The sequence below is a fragment of the Chinchilla lanigera genome, unplaced genomic scaffold, assembly GCF_000276665.1.
Source record: "Chinchilla lanigera isolate Chin_1 unplaced genomic scaffold, ChiLan1.0 scaffold00088, whole genome shotgun sequence".
Classification (NCBI taxonomy): Eukaryota; Metazoa; Chordata; class Mammalia; order Rodentia; family Chinchillidae; genus Chinchilla; species Chinchilla lanigera.
This window is the reverse complement of record NW_004955489.1, coordinates 1,850,906-1,866,764: the sequence shown is the minus strand read 5'-3', so window position 1 is coordinate 1,866,764 and position 15,859 is coordinate 1,850,906. Positions and strand designations below refer to the sequence as shown.

The 15,859-nt window shown below is 43.0% G+C and overlaps 1 protein-coding gene and 1 pseudogene across 1 annotated transcript in view; both read left to right on the top strand.

Annotated features, from left to right (window-relative positions):
- Hhat (hedgehog acyltransferase) overlaps positions 1 to 15,859 on the top strand; it is a gene marked incomplete in the record, with an annotated part of 314,509 nt that overhangs the window by 1,324 nt on the left and 297,326 nt on the right. The window contains 1 exon segment of the mRNA XM_013504483.1: positions 12,615 to 12,741. Within this exon segment, the coding sequence (XP_013359937.1) occupies positions 12,615 to 12,741 (127 nt within the window).
- LOC102021017 lies at positions 6,360 to 6,806 on the top strand (annotated as a pseudogene).

Sequence of the window (15,859 nt, the reverse complement as noted above, 5' to 3'; positions counted from 1 at the left end):
CCACGCGCCGGCCCTTCTGCTCTTGCGTCCCCGCGCCGGGCCGACCGTGGGAGCGCGCAGGGGCGGCCAGGCCGCGGCGCCTTCGGCCCGCTCTGAAGACGACTTCCCCGCCCCGCGCGTCCCAGCTCCCGGGGCTTCTTCCGCTGCCGCTGCCGTTGCTATCGTCCCGTCGCCTTGGGGAAGGGAAGCGTCTCCCAGAAGGCGCGCTCATAACGCTGGGACCGCGGTTCTCAGCGCCGAGCTCAGGTTACTTCTAAAACTTCAGGGAGGCTGGGAAAGCGGGCAGTGCAACCCGTCATCTCCGGAGGGAAAAGGCTTGCAGGGGCGCCACCCGCCAAGCCTGTGCACTTCGGGGCCGGGCCTGGGCCTTCTGCATTGACCGAACGCTTGCTTTACCTGCTCTACTTGGCACCCTCAAAAAGATTACCTTCGGCTTCCTAGGCTTGGGTGAAATCTCGGTAGGGTTCTAAACTCCTCCCTAGATCCTGTGCCGGCCTCGACCTCCCCTGCCTGGGGAAGTCAATGTTTTAAAAGGCATTAAAAATACATAGGGTTATAAATTACATTGAAACAAAGTTATCAAAAGTAGTATCAAGATCTCTCAAATTTACGAATGATTTGTGCTGCTTTGTGAATGCATTAAGTACAAAACTCAGCGCCGAGGCCGCGAACTCCTGCAATCTCCAGGTGTGGAGCAGGCGGTATAAACTTCTGCCGCGTTCGCGACAGCTGAACCGTGACGTGAAGGCATCCCCGACTCGATGGATACTGCCTTACCAGTCTGTTGTCCGCATTTATAATCCAATGAAAACTGATTTTCTGTTACATTGGTGGAAATAAAGATGTGGAAAAGCATGAACTCATGGCCCCCTAATTCTACCTATGGACATTACGTTGCAAGTTGCAATCCTGCTTAGAGCGGTTTGCTTTTAAAGCTCTTGCTGGCACCACGTCATATTACACACAGCTGTCAGTGTCTCCTTTTGCTCCGATTGTTTCTTAGTGATAAAGGGTTTGGACCAGGAACTGCTAGATTGTTGCATGCCCCACCTGCTTTTGTAACATGCCAGAGAATGTCCCTGTGACAGTGGACATGTGTCAAATATGGACGTGTGTCATATATAGCACCCCCCGTGGGTGTAAATTACCCTTCGTGGTGGGTTCTAATACTGGTGTCAGGCAAAAGAAAACAAAAACAAAAAACAGAAAATCTCAGTTTCTGCCTCTATATCCCACACATTCAAAAGATTTTAAGGTCGAGGAGGCTTCGGAAGCTGAGGTGAGTAACCTAACCCACCCTAAACACAGAATGTTTGCCAACTCCGTCCCAGAAAAAGAACTTTCAGGACAGGTCAGCAAAAGGCATGGGAAAGGGTTATTAGGCAGAGACTTGGGTAGCACTCAAGAGCTCAGAGCAATGAAAGCCCTTATTTCCTGGAGCAGGGAACATTTATGCTTCTCTAGAAGGGGTGGAGACCCTGGGAAAAGGAGGCCCAACCCCCACAAGGGACCTGCCCATTCTGCAGGTATGCACAGGGTTGGGTTTCTGTGGGGGGGGGGGGTAGGTAATTTAAACATTTTTCGATTCTCTTAACCAGCTTCTTTATCTTAGGATTCGGGTTCCGCTCTTTCCTTCCTTAAGCCAGTGAATGGGCTTTTGAGGGTTCCTGAGGAATTTTGGGTGTGACTGGTCAGGCCGGGAAGGAGCCGTGCGGCCAAAGGAATGCTAATAGGGGCTGCCTGTGGTCCTGGGTCCTGGAAGTCCCGGTCTTCCTAAAAAGACAGTTTTTAGTTATGATGTCCTTGTGTCCTTTCTACTGTCTTTTATTTCTTCTAGCCTATGAGCAATTTTATGAAAATTCAGATTGACAAGTTTTTCCAATAAAAAGTCTTAAGATATGAGAATTAGAAAATCTGGATAGTCCTGTATCTATTAAAGAAATTGATTGTAGTTAAAAACCTTTCCATAACAAAACTTTCAGAGCTGGATGGCTTCACTAATGTAAATATCCAAACATTAAAAAGCAAAAAATGAAAGGATTCACCTCTTGGTTGCTTTTATGAAGCTAGCATACTAAAGCCTTGTTAGTAAAGCTTGATAAGGACTTACAAGAAAATTACTGGCCAAATGTTCATAAAAACGACGTAAAATTATTAGAAAAATTCACTTTAAAATCAAATCTAACAATCTATAAAAGGTTAATAAATCATGACCAACTTGGATTTATCCCAGGAATATAAACTTTGTCTAACATTGGAAAAAATCAATAAATGGAATTCAACCTTGTATACAAAATATAGGAGAAAAACATTTGATAAAACTCGGTACTGATTCATGATAAAAATTCTTTGCAAGCTGAAACATTGAGAGAAATTAAAGAATATTTAAAATAACAAAGGGCATGTTATTTCCCTGCAAAGAAAACTATAGGATCCATGCAATCACAATCAAAATCCCAGGAGATTTTTTTTCAAAGATACAGATTAATAAACTGAAACTTATTTAGAAATTCCAGATAATCAAAGAACAGATTTAGGGGACTGAAGCTACTTGAGCAATATTGATATAGGAGAAAGAAACTCCCAACCTGAAAGATACCTGGGATGAGGTCATGTTCTCCAAAATTGAAGAATGAATTTTAGGAACAATGGAGGTTAAGAACAGAATATATTTATTGGGGGAAAGAAAACTTCTGTCTGAGAGAGACAGACGGGGACCTGCCTTTTCTAGGGATTTTTGTAGAGCAAATCCCAGTGGTGAGGTGGGTCTAAGGTGGAATACCTGGGAACTCATTAGGTGGGTATGAGGTGGGACAAAACTATGGTCAACCAATGCGATTACGAGTATAGTTGTTGCGGGTAAAATTGATTAAATCAGGACCAAATGGGGAAAGGAGTCATGTAGCAAGTGAACCTGAATACAGAACACGGGCTTTTCCTGTAGAAGATTGGGTTAGTGACTCTTCCTGGCTTTTTCAAGGTGATTGCTACCTATTTAGAATATCAATCCCTGAGGTCCATCCCTAGGGAGGTGTGTGGGTGCATTTGTTTAATCTTTTGTCTTGAGGTCTGGCCCACAGTGGAAGTACCTGTCACTCCCACAGTAACAAAGTACCTTGTCTTCCATATTGGGTCCTTCCAGGGCCTAGCCCTGTCTGAGTGCTTATAATATGTCTGTCTAACTCAGCTGCCTTACAACAATATGCAGTTAGTATGTGTTGGCACAAGGTTCAACAGACCCTGGGGCTGAATAGGGAATATATATATATATATAAGCTTAGACAGGTGTGGTCTTCTTAAACCCAGTACCAGAGATTGAACTCAGGATTGGACATTGTTATTATCTAATAAGTCTCCCTTCTCCTTTTTTGTCATCTTTTTAAGATTCCACATGTTAGGGAGAACATGCAATACTTGCTTTTTTGAGTCTTATTTTAATCAATATTGATATAGGGGAAAAAACTCCCAACCTGAAAGATATCTGGGACAAGTTTTTGCTCTCTAAAATTGAAGAATGAATTTTAGGAACAACGGAAGTTAAGAGCAGAATATATTTATTGAGGGAAAGAAAGCTTCTGTCTGAGAGGGACAGAAGTGGGGTCCCAAGTGGGCTGCCCAGGGAACCTGTTTTTTCCAGGATTTTTATAGAGCAAAACCACAAGATGAGGTGGGTCCAAGATAGAAAACATGGGAACTTGCTAGGTGGGCATGAGGTAGGAGAAAACTTTGGTCAGCCAATAAGATTACAAGTATAAGATTACAAGTGTTCGGGTAAAATTGATTAAATTTGGATCAAATTGGGAAGTGAGTCAATAGCAAGCAGGCATGAATGCAGAACAGGGGCTTTTCCTGTAGAAGATTGGGTTAGTGACTCTTCGTGGCTTTTTCAAGGTGATTGCTACCTATTTAGAATATCAATCCCTAATGTCTATCCCTAGGGAAGTATGTGGGCGCATCTGTTTAATCTTTTGTCCACAACTGGAGGTGTCTGTCTCCCCAACAGTTGAAAGGTATCTCATCTTCTGCACAGGCTCCTTGGAGGAGCCTGTCTGGCCCTGTCTGACTGCCTATAATATTTCTAATATTTCTATCTAACTTAGCTTCCTATAACAATATGGTGACATCAGATCTATTTTCCTACAAATGACAAAATTTCATTCTTTTTTATGGTTGAATAAATATCTTGTATATGTACATTTTCTTTTTCCATTCATCTGCTAATGGGCACCTAGGCCCTTTCTTGGCTATTACAGATTGTGCCGCACTAAACAGGGGTATGCTGGTGTCCCTATAGTATGTTGACCTTAATTCCTTAGGGGATGTACTGTGGAATGGTGTGTCTGGGTCAAACGGTAGCTCTGTTTTAGTTTGGAAATCAGTTTCGCAGCATCAGTTACTAAAGCTGGGAATACACATCCGCAGTTATTCCCTTTCTAGCCATCAGTGGTAAGGTGTTTATGTGTGTGCCAAAAGACATGTAAGAGACTATTCTGAGCAATAGGATTCTTGACAGTCCCTAGCTGGAAACCACTCCTCTGAGCATTGAGAGTGGGATGGATGAATGCATCTGCAGATTGCTTGTACGGTTGAATACTCTGTGGTGATGAGGGTGAACAAATTATTGCCTTGAACAGCCGTGTGGATGAGTCTCACAAACAGAAGGCTGAGCAGAAAGAAGGTAGAGACAAGACAGAGGTGCTACGTAATTCCATTTATCTGGAGTTTAACATGCATCAGACTAAAACTTTGGGGCTAGGAGTCAGGCTAATGGTCACCTGAGATGGACTTAGGGACTAGGAAAGAGCGTAAGAGCCCCCTGAGACATTCAGCTTTTTAATCTCTACGGTAAGTACTTGGCTGTGTCCACTTCTTGAAAGCGTAACATTTTTTAAAGTATATTTTACTAAAAATTTTACTTAAGATATTATAAAAAAGTTTTGGTTCATTCAGATGTCCTAAATCTGTGAAGTATAAAATGTACTGGGCATGATTCTTGGTGACTAACAGAGATTTAAAGCAGGTTGAAAATTTTCCAGAGAAAAAATGCAGTATCCAGTCAGTAGCTTTGTTGAATTAGGGGCTTAGGCATTTGACTCCTTTTTATTGGTCTTTAAGAGTTCATATAAAAAGGCTTAGCATTGTGTTTGATTATAAGATTGATATCAGTGTGATGGAAAAGCCAAAAATAAGTAAGGGATGAATGTCGAGTATAAAAGTTTGTTTTCAAATAAAATACTTACCTGGCAGGGGAGATACCATGTTCACAAATAATATTTTTTCCAGTTAGATTTTTTTTAAGATCGGTAACGATGGATTACAAAGCAATCTGTTTTATATAGATCCCTTTAGGTTAGTACTATCCTCCCATGAGCCATGAGCTGAGAGGGCAGGGACGACCTGTGAAAAACCTATTGTATCTACCAAATCTCAACAAATATAATGGCTAAGCACAAAGAGTGACATGAGACTCTCTTAAGAGTGGCTTCATATCTGTGAACTCAAACAACTGTGGACTGAAAATATTTGAAAAAAAATTATGGGTACAGTAACATTTATAGACCCTTTTTTTTTTTTTTTTTTTTTAGTTTTTCTCCGGTACCGGGAACCGAACTCACGACCTTGCACTTGCCTGGCAGGCGCTTTGCCGCTGAGCTAAATCCCCAGCCCCTATAGACCCTTTTCTTGTCATTATTCTCTAGACAAAACAACAATGATTTAGCACTTACAACGCGTTAGGTATTATAAGTAATCTAGAGATTCAAAGTATACAGGAGGGGGTGTGTAGGCTATGTGCAAATACTTGAGCATTTTATACAAGGGACTTGAGGATGTGCAGGTTTTGTTGTCCTCAGGAGCCCTGGAACCAACCCCCATGGATACCAAGGGGTGGTCAGAAGTCCACAATGGACCAGTAGGGCCCATTGTAGAAGTCTGGAGGATCTAGGGGAAAATCTTCTTGTTGTAGTTGCTTTCTCCCCCTTCCCAATGCTTCTCCTATTCCTTTGTTTCTGACTTCTTCCTCCATCTTCAAAGCAGTCTTCTGTCTTTGACCCTCCTGCCTCCCTCACACCTTTGTGATTAACTTTGTGATTACCTTGGCCACCTGGGTACTGCAGGATAATGTTCCTGTGGAAAGATCTTTAATCATATTTGAAAAATCCTTTTTGTCATGGAAAATAACATAGTCACAGGTTCCAACGATTAAGCTATGGGCATCTCTAGGGAAGCCCTCTTTGTGGAATCTTACAGATAAGCTCTTTGTATTTTGTTTCACAAATAGCAGTTTCTCCTCAGTAGGAGTTATTTGATAAGTGTTGGGTGAAGAAATGGGTCTAAATTCTCTGATTCCTTGACTGTCATGGCACCCACAAAAAGCTTGTGGTGAAGGGGGACAAAAAAAGAAGCAGGTCCTGAAGTTCACCCTTGACTGCACACATTCTGTAGAAGATGGAATCATGGGTGTTGCCAATTTTGAGCAGTTTCTCTGGGGGAGAATCAAAGTGAATGGCAAGGTCAGGAATCTCGACGGAAGAGTGATCACCATCAAGACCAGCAAGAGCAAGATCACAGGGACTTCCTGCCTTTTTCCAAGAGGTCTTTGAAATATCTTCCCAAAAAATATTTGAGGAAGAATAGAATAACCTATGTGATTAGCTGTATGTAGTATCTACCAGCAAAGACAGTTATGAATAATATTACTTCCAGATTAACCAAGATAAAGAAAAGAAGGAAGTTAAGAATTAAAACTCCTTTGACTCAAATATTTTTATAAGTTCCTTTTTAAAAGATTAAGTTTATTCATAGATTTTAGGTATACATAATGATCACATTCCTCATAGGGAATTTGTACCTGTATGTGATATATCTTGATTCTGATGAGTTCTTGAATAAAACTTGGGACTGCCCAAAAGAGAAAAAAAGAAATGGATTTAAGAGTTCATTAGCCAGGTGTGGTAGTGCACACCTGTAATCTCAGCACTTGGGAGTCTGAGGCAGGAGGATCATTGTGAGCTCGAGACCAGCCTGGGCTACAAAGTGAGCTCAAGGCCAGCCTGAACTGCATAGCAAGAGCCTGTCTCAAAAAAAAAAAAAAAAAAAATTCATTTGTTGGAGTATATGGTTTCTGAACGAGAAGTTATAGTCTTGCCCTGTCCTCACTCTCTGCCACATCTGGAGTTGTGGGTTCATTTCTGGGTTCTTATACATAAAGAGACAGCTAGTAGCTCATCATACCTACATTAAAGAGACAACTGAATGATGGATGGTAAGAGGTCTGGAATCAAGCCACTGAGGAAATGACTGAAGTCCTGGATCATTCTGCAAGATGCCCTGGATGGAGCAGATGGAATTTATTATCTTTAAATAGTTGAAGGATTATCATTGGAAAGACTAATGCAGCCTTTCAGTGTACTTAGTAACAGCAATACCAGGATAGCAACAATAAGCATTTCAGCACTTCCTATGCCCAACCACTGTTCTCTCACTTTATAAACTCATTTAATCCTCACAGCAACCCTCTGAAGGTTAGCCCCATTTTACAGATGAGGAAACTAAGGCACAGAGAGATTAGGCCATTCCACTACCAAAGTGGCAATGCTGGAATACAAACTTGGACAGTCTGACTCTTGAGCTGTCCTCTGATATGCATCACATTATCCTATCTCTGTGTTCTCAGTTCCAGGAAATATAATAGGACAAGTGACAGAAAACTTCTTAAAATAGAAGGGCAGATACTGACTCTGCGTAAGGAGTAAACATGATGCTGATCATTACTACTCAGGAACAATTTCTGTACTGGAAATGACCAAGTAGATTATTGCAAGAGGAATGCCCAAGCTGGCAGAGATAAACCATACGGCAAGAAGGTGCCCACTGGCTTTGAAATTCTGATTTGGGAACATAATTTTTCATAAATATATGTATACAATTATACATATTTCATATACATTTAAAATGTATATGTATAAGTGCTTATGTATATTTCAACTATACATCACAATGTGTATAAACATATACATTTAAATGTATATTTAAAATGTATATAAACATTTTAAGTAAGTTTAATTGTGTACAGAATTGTAGACAGACAGGTGTCAAAGACAGGGATACACTCAGAAATGCAACATTAGGTGGTTTTTGTCATGGTGTGAACGGCATGGAGTGCACTTACACAAACTACGATGGGGCCATGTCACTGGGCTATCTAATCTTATGGGACCACCTTCATATATGCAGTCTGTGTTGGCTGAAATGCTGAGTGTGTATGTCTTGGGGACAACCTTTGTAGCATTTCATATGTTAAAGACCCATTTGGGCTGGGTATAGGTTAGTGGTGCAACTTGTACTTAGCGTGTGTGAGGCCCTGGGCTTGATAAAAAGATCCATTGTGAAATGTAATTTTCCAACTAATTTTCTTTATTAGTAACTATTGAGAATACACTTGATGAAGTAGGTTGTCCTGGCTGCCTGCTTTTAAGGTGCCATTATTGCTCCTTCCATGGAGTGATTTTCTCCCATTGAATCTGGGCTGGTCTTTGGTGTGCATTGGCTAAGGAAGGCTGGCCCTTAGGATTCTTTGTACCCCTTGGCTTTGTGCTGTGCAACCGTGAAGTCTTGTACTGTGAGAAAACTCAGTCCCTCCTGCTGGAGGATGTGCCCCACATAGGAGCGTGGAGCACCAAACAGCAGCAGTGTGTGAACCCCTCCAGCCCCCGACAAACTGTGGGTTAACTCTGGTCACACGAGTGACCCCACTGGTGACATCAGTAGAACCACCCTGATTGCCATTATAAAGCATCCTGAGAAAGAATAAACCTTTGTTGCTTGAAGCCGCTACCTGTTGGGATGATGGATTAAGCAGTCGTGCATAGCTGACTCACAATTTTGTTGCAGAGTTGAAAGTAGTGAGTATGTATTTTGAGATATTCTACAATTAGACTTTTGGCCCAGTCTGCAGACTTCCTCCGAGCAATCTCTTAACTGCCTGGTATGGTGAAGCTGTCTAAGTGTTTCCATATGGTGTGAGGTGGGTGGAAGAATATGACTGTCATGAAGTATTTGGAGAAAACTGTGATACAGGAGAGCACTGTGAGTGGCCAGCGTGGGTTTCCTGGGAAAATCATGTAATTTATACTCCATGGTTTATATTCGGGGTCCATGAAATCGTACCCTGGAAAAGAGCAGAAGTCTTCTACCACTGTTGCTGGATGTGCTAGCCTCTTGCCATACTGCTTTCTTCCATGCTGTGTCATTTCAGTGGGCCTGTGCTCCTGGTGCTTTTATTATGGTAGTTTCCAGAGTACTCGTTTGTTCCCACACTGATTCCAGTCTGCCTCAGCCCTTATCTCTGAGTGCTCAATGTTTCCCCTTTATGAACAAGGTAAGTGGGTTAGGTTCGGTTTCCCTTCTTCAGTAAAAGAATATGTAAGAGCTAGCCATTTCATGTGTATTTTGATTACATTTAGTTTGTCAAGGTTTCTTAAGGAATATCTAAAAGCATAACTTTTGAAATTCTCTTACATCTAGATAGCTTACATTACCTTTTAACCTTTTGATTGATTTCAGTATAGATTTTGAAAAAAAAAAAAAAAGAACCCATTGCACTGTAAATATAGTGAGGTGTCTGAGGAAAGGCTGAGTTAAGCTTGGTGGGGATGACTTTAGGTTCCACTGCTTACTAGCTATGTGGCTTTGGCCAGATTTCTTAACCTTTCTGCCCCTCATTTTCCTCTTGTGTTAAATGAGGACACCAGAAGTACCAACCTTGAGGAGTTGTTATAATGATTGAATGACATAATACTTGTCAAGTGCTTTTTCAGCTTAGGTAACCTATAAATAGTAATTATGGTACAGCTCTTCTTACACTATAAGCAAGCTCAGTAGAGGGAGACATTGAGACATTGAGACAATGTTTGAGACATTGAGCAGTTAGTTGGCAGAAGTAATGATGGTGATGCTGTAGTGAAGGATGCTAGTTTAATGATGGGAACTGCTGCTTTAAATGTCCTCTGGTGCCTGGGAATACGTGTGGTTATAGCACATTTTGCGCTTGTGTCAAGGGTTAGGAGCAGGAAAAATTGAAAATGGAAGTGTTGGAATCAGTTTGTTGCATGAATCAGAAATGAAATAATTTGAAATGATACGGGAAATTGCTGGGAGAGTATCTTACAGCAGTTATGTCTCTGTGCATTTCAGGTTTGGGATAGTGTGCTACACTATTCTCTATTCTCCCAAAATAAAGGAACGGAATTTCTGCCTGTGAGAGAGTAGGAGCTGGGGACTTTGGTTCTAATTTTTGGTTCATTGCTGGCTTTCTTGTATGTTTGGGCAGATCCTTTCTTCTCCCTGAGCAGGATTCTTATTTCTGAAAAGAAGCTAAAAAGTTAGGTGTCTTACGAGGATCTGAGAGATGGCATTTTTGAAAGCATATGAAGTGTTAAATTGCAAAGTAGATGGTATAGAAAAAGCTATTAGCTGAGTTCATGCCATTTTATGGCTAAAATTTTACTTTGTGAGTCTCTTGAATTCTATGGTTCCCTCGTAGATACTTCTTTGAAATAAACAACTTTGAGACTGTTACACCCATACATAGAGAAGGCTCCTCTAACCTCAGCCTGACTTCCTCTTCTCTCACCCTGATGAAACCTCTGCTATGAGTTCCTCCCAACACCTAATATAAATGCCTTAAATTTCTTAGTTTCATCAGTACTCTTCAGCTTTGATCCCTGTGGTCTTCCAACTGACTCTTATACTCATTTCATGCCAGGTACAGCTTAATATCCCCTCATCCATGTGGCTGGGTTCCCGCACTCCTCCCCACTTCCCACCGACACTGCTGACTACCACAGCACCAAGGGCTTCTTTGGAAGGCTTCCCGCAGGTGATTACATGCCCAGCAGTCCTCCTTTCTCTGAGGTTTTACTTTCTGTGATTATACCTACCTGTGCTCAACCATGCTTTGAAAATACTAAATGGAAAACTCCAGAAATAAACAATTCCTAAAGTTTTGCACTATGCCAAATAGTGTGATAAAATCCTGTGCTGCCCTGCTCCATCTTGCCTGGTCCAGCGCATCTACACCGCATGTGTAGCTTAAAATAAGCTTGGAGGTTATTTGTGCTTTTCTTTAGGCTTTTGAAGCCATCTGTTACTCACAAAACACCTGGTCATCCCTTCTTGCTACATTCCAGGCACACTGCTAGGTGCTGGCTTTGCCATTTGGTTGAGGCTTCTCTTGCTTCATGCAGACCGAAATTATGAATCAGCAAAGTACAGCTCTGCTAGAGGCTCCAGGCCTCGTTGCTGAAGCTCTGGCATTCCAGCTGCCTCTTGGCCTAGGTGTTTACTGTGACAGCTCCCCTCACCCTTGTTGTGACAGCACTGTTACAACTCTGAGCCACTTCAGTCATCCATGGATCCCCATCAAACACCATGTATCCCTGCTTGTTGTCACTGGATGCTGCTGACTGACACCAGTCAGGGCCAGTTGTCACCCCTGGTTATTGCCTTTGCCTGACACTGCCAATCTCCAGCTCTGGTGATATTTGTGGATTTGTGCCACAGGTTTCTTGAACTCTTAAGTCCTAGCGGCCTGTAGTGATTTTTTTGTTGTTGTTGTTGTTTTTTTGTACTGGGAATTGAACTCAGGATGTTGCGCTTGCCAGGCAGGCACTTGTGCTACTGAGCTATATCCCCAGCCTGCAGCCTGTAGTGTTTATAGCCTTCTGTCTGTCTCTCTTTATTGCTTTACTGGGGATAAAATCTAGGGCCTTTGCACTGAGCTACATCCTCAGCCTTTTTCTATTTGAGACAGAGACTTTCTAAGTCACCAGATTGCGCAGACTGGGCTCAAACTTTGCTTGTCCTCCCTCAGCCATCCATAGTATTAGGACTGCAGGCCTGTTCAACCATGCCCAGTTATACAGCTCCTTTTTGAAGAGACCTTCTCAACCCACACTATCCAGGATAAGAATCTCAGGTAGTTTTATAGGACCTTCCAAGCACACACTACCGAAGAGATAATTGAGCAGATTTATAGGGCCACGAGAGCAAGGGTTTATTTGGACAAGGTCTGTGCTGCAGCACAAGGATCAATACTAGCAGGAGCCCTCTTAGACCAAACCAGTGAGTGTTTAAATAGCAACAGCCTTGTGATTGGTCCAAATTCGAGCCTGCTAAGTGGTCTGGATTTAAGCCTGCTGATTGGCCGAAATTCAAGCTTTCTGTGACCAAGGCAGATACAGTAGATTTCTGGAGCTGCTGTGGACATCTAGGACGGCTGTCAATCAAAGCCTGCCTCCTTCTGGCTGTCCGAAGGAAGGGGCAGAGTCTGGTGGTTTCTGATCTACCTCCCCTAGAGTCAGAAATCACGGTTCCTCTCCCCAGTGATCCACTCGGCGGACGAGTGTGTCTGAAGGGAGGAGAGAATTCTGTGGAAGAGGAGTGTGGACACGGGAAGAGCCGACCTCTCAGAAGAGAGTGCGTGTGCATGCTGGAGTAGGGGTTTGTGTCTGAGTCCTCCTGGGTAGGTAAGGTCCCTGGCAGTGCGCGCTGACCCGAGCGAAGAGGCTCTGTCTGACGTCATGCCTCATGTGCTGTCTCTGCTCCCTTCTTAGGAACTTGCCCTGTGTTGGGAACGGTCCCGAGGTACCATGCTGCCCCGAGGGGAACTGGCTCTTTACCTGCTGGCGTCCCTGGGCTTCCACTTCTATTCTTTTTACGAAGTCTACAGAGTCTCCAAAGGTAAGGCGCCTGCTGCCCTCACCCCTCGAAAAGGAAGCGAGGCGGGCATGCCATTGTCGCGGGGTACACCTAGACGGCCGCGTGGGCTCGCGCTCTCAGAGGCTGGCCCTTTGGCCGGCGAGGGTGCTGCAGCCACGTGCTGTTGGGTGCGGTCTGGCCAGAAGAGAGGGGTCCACGTGGCCTGGGACCGGAGGGCAAAGCTCCCACCAGCCCTACCTTCCCTTGCTGCTCCGGGCTGCCCTCAGGCCAGCAGCTCTCCCTTGCTGTGCCCCCTGCCCAGCCGCCCGACCGTGTGCTGTGACTGTGAGTGAAGACCAGCTGTCCTCCTCCAAGATGCCGTGCTGGGTGTTGTGTCTCAGGGGAGGAGCGGGTAAGACCCAGGGGTGGGAGGTTCATAGGGCCCTGATGACTTGGGCCCCACCTGCCTTTCCCTGTCTTGAATGTTGGAATCAATGACCTGAGTCCGTGAAATTTCCAGTCTCAATGGTGGGTCTCTCGGGTGGTTCTGTGGCCCCTCTCCTGCAGTAGCTTCTTCTGTTGCCTCTCTCTCTCTGTGTGTGTGTGTGTTCAGACCCAGGATCTTGCATGCTGAGCATGTCCTCTACCACTGAGCTACCCTTCAGCCTTTCCTGTTAATAGAAGGGTTTGATTCAATAGCTTCTAAAGGTCATGGAGGGAATTTGCATTCAGAATTAAAAGTAAACTTAAATATCTCTGTCACCATCATGCTTTTCAGGCACACCTCAGACTTATGGTGTAAGTTTAAAGGTGTTTTGAGACTTGCATTTCTTTTATTATCATCTTTTTACTTTGGTTGGGTCTCACTGTATTGCCCAGGCTAGCCACAAACCCCTAGGCTTGCCAGGTATGATGGCACACACCTAATCCCAACTACTTAGGAGGAGCTAGTCAAGTAGAAAGGGGATCTGAGGGGCTGTGGACAGAGATAGGTCTGCAAACGTGTGAGTAAGCTTGTGCATTGCTGCTAGGGAGAGGGAAAGCAAGCATGATCCAGAAACCACAAACCACTCAATAGGACTGGAATGCAGAGTATGATGGGGGAGTGGAAAGAGTTGGGCTCAGATCAAAAAGCAAGTATAGATAGTGAAAGACCTTGTGTATTTCACTGAAGAGTTTGGACCTTGTCTTAAGGGCAGAAGAGTGAGTTAAAATCAGCAGTCATCATTTAAAGTGGCAAAGGTGGGGGCTGACAGCATAGCCCAGTGGTAGAGCATGTACTTAGTATGCTTGAGGCCCTGAGTTCAGTCTCCAGCTCCAAAATGAAATGAAATAAAATGCTAATAGGTTTTGGAAAGCACAACTAGGAGGCCCTACCTAAAGGATAGCATATACCTTATGGATCAGGAGGGTTGATGACCTTATGGGTCATCAGGATTAGTTTTTCTCCCCATTCTACATTTAACCTTTAGTACAGATCACTGAGCAGCATGGTTCACTGTGGTGCATAGCTGGTGTGGTATCTAGAAAGCTCCCTGGCTCCTACCAGGTTCCTCTGAGGTCCTTAACTTGTGTTTCCACTTCATATAGTATGGCTGTCCCAGCTGTCATGTTTGCTTTCTCTGTAGCATAAGGGGCAGAAAGGAAGGAAAGGGCATCCCTCTTCTTAGCAGAGCATGACCTGAAAGCTGTTTATATTATATCCATTTGTGCCCATGTGTTGGAATTCAGTTCTGTGACCACATTTGTTAAGAGGAAGCTAGGAAACACAATCTTTGGTTGGGAAACCATTTATTCAGCCCAAACTGAAGCATTCTATTATAAAAGAAGAAAGCAAGAATGGATGTTAGCAGTGACTCAGTTTCTTCTATGGATGATGTCTTAGCTGTCTAGTACTGTAAAGTTTTGTGATTTAAAACAACCCCCACCATTTGTTAGCTCTCACTGTTCTGTGAGGTTTTTTTTTTTTTTTTCTCTTTTGAATGGGCTTTACTTTTTGAAGGTTTTTGTTTTAGGTTTACATCAGAATAGAATGGAGACTACGGAGAGCTCTCATACACCCAGTGGTGCCATACACACACAGCCTTCCCATCAACATCTGGCACCACAGTGGTACATTTGTTACAAGTGATGCACAGAAACACATCCTTATCACTCAGAGTCCACAGTTTACCGAAGGGTTCACTCTCAGTGGTGTAATATACTGTGGGTTTTGAGAAATGTGTAATGACATATTCGTCATTGTAGTACCATACAGAGTAGTTTCACTCCCCTAAAAATCCTCTGTAATTTACCTGTTCATCCCTTCCCCCAGGCCCTTATAAGAACTGATCTATGTACTCTAGAATGTCATATAATTGGAATCATATAGTATCAGTCTTTTCAACATGGCCTCTTTCTCTTAGTAACATGTTAAAGTCTCCTCAGTGTCAAAAAAAAAAAAAAAAGTCTCCTCAGTGTCTCCTCATGGTTGACAGCTTGTTTCTCTTTCATCGAATAATATCCCATTCTTTACTTCAGTTTATTCATTTACCTGTTGAAGGACGTCTTAATTGCTTCCAAGTTTTGGGAATTACAAATAAAGCAGCTGTAGACATCTCTGTATGGAGTTTTGTGTGTACGAGTTTTCAGCTCATTTGAATAAATATCAAGTGATCTAATGGCTGACTTATATGGTAAGAATGTGTTCGCTTTTGTAAGAAACTGCCAAATTGTTGTCTAACAAAGTGGCCGTACCATTTGACATTCCCTCCAGCAATGAAGGGGAGTTCCTGTTGCTTCATGTCCTGGCCAGCAGATGGTGTTATCAGAGTTCTGGGTGTTGGCCATTCTTGTACATGTGTAGTGGTATCTTGTTATTTTCTCATAATGGAAATCTTAACATTTCTCTGATGACATGGGATGTGGAACATCTTTTCATATGCTCATTTGTACATCTTCTTTGGTTAGGTGTCTGATTGGTCCTTTGATTTCATTTTTAAATTGGGTGTTTCATTTGGTGACTGTACAGATTAATTGTTCCAAAATTTGTAAGATTCACCTTTTGCAAATATGTTTTCCCACTCTATAACTTGTCTTATTTTCTTGGTAGTGCTCTTTGTAAAGAAGTTTTAATTTTAAGGACATCCATCTTATCACTGCTTCTATAGCTTGACACTCT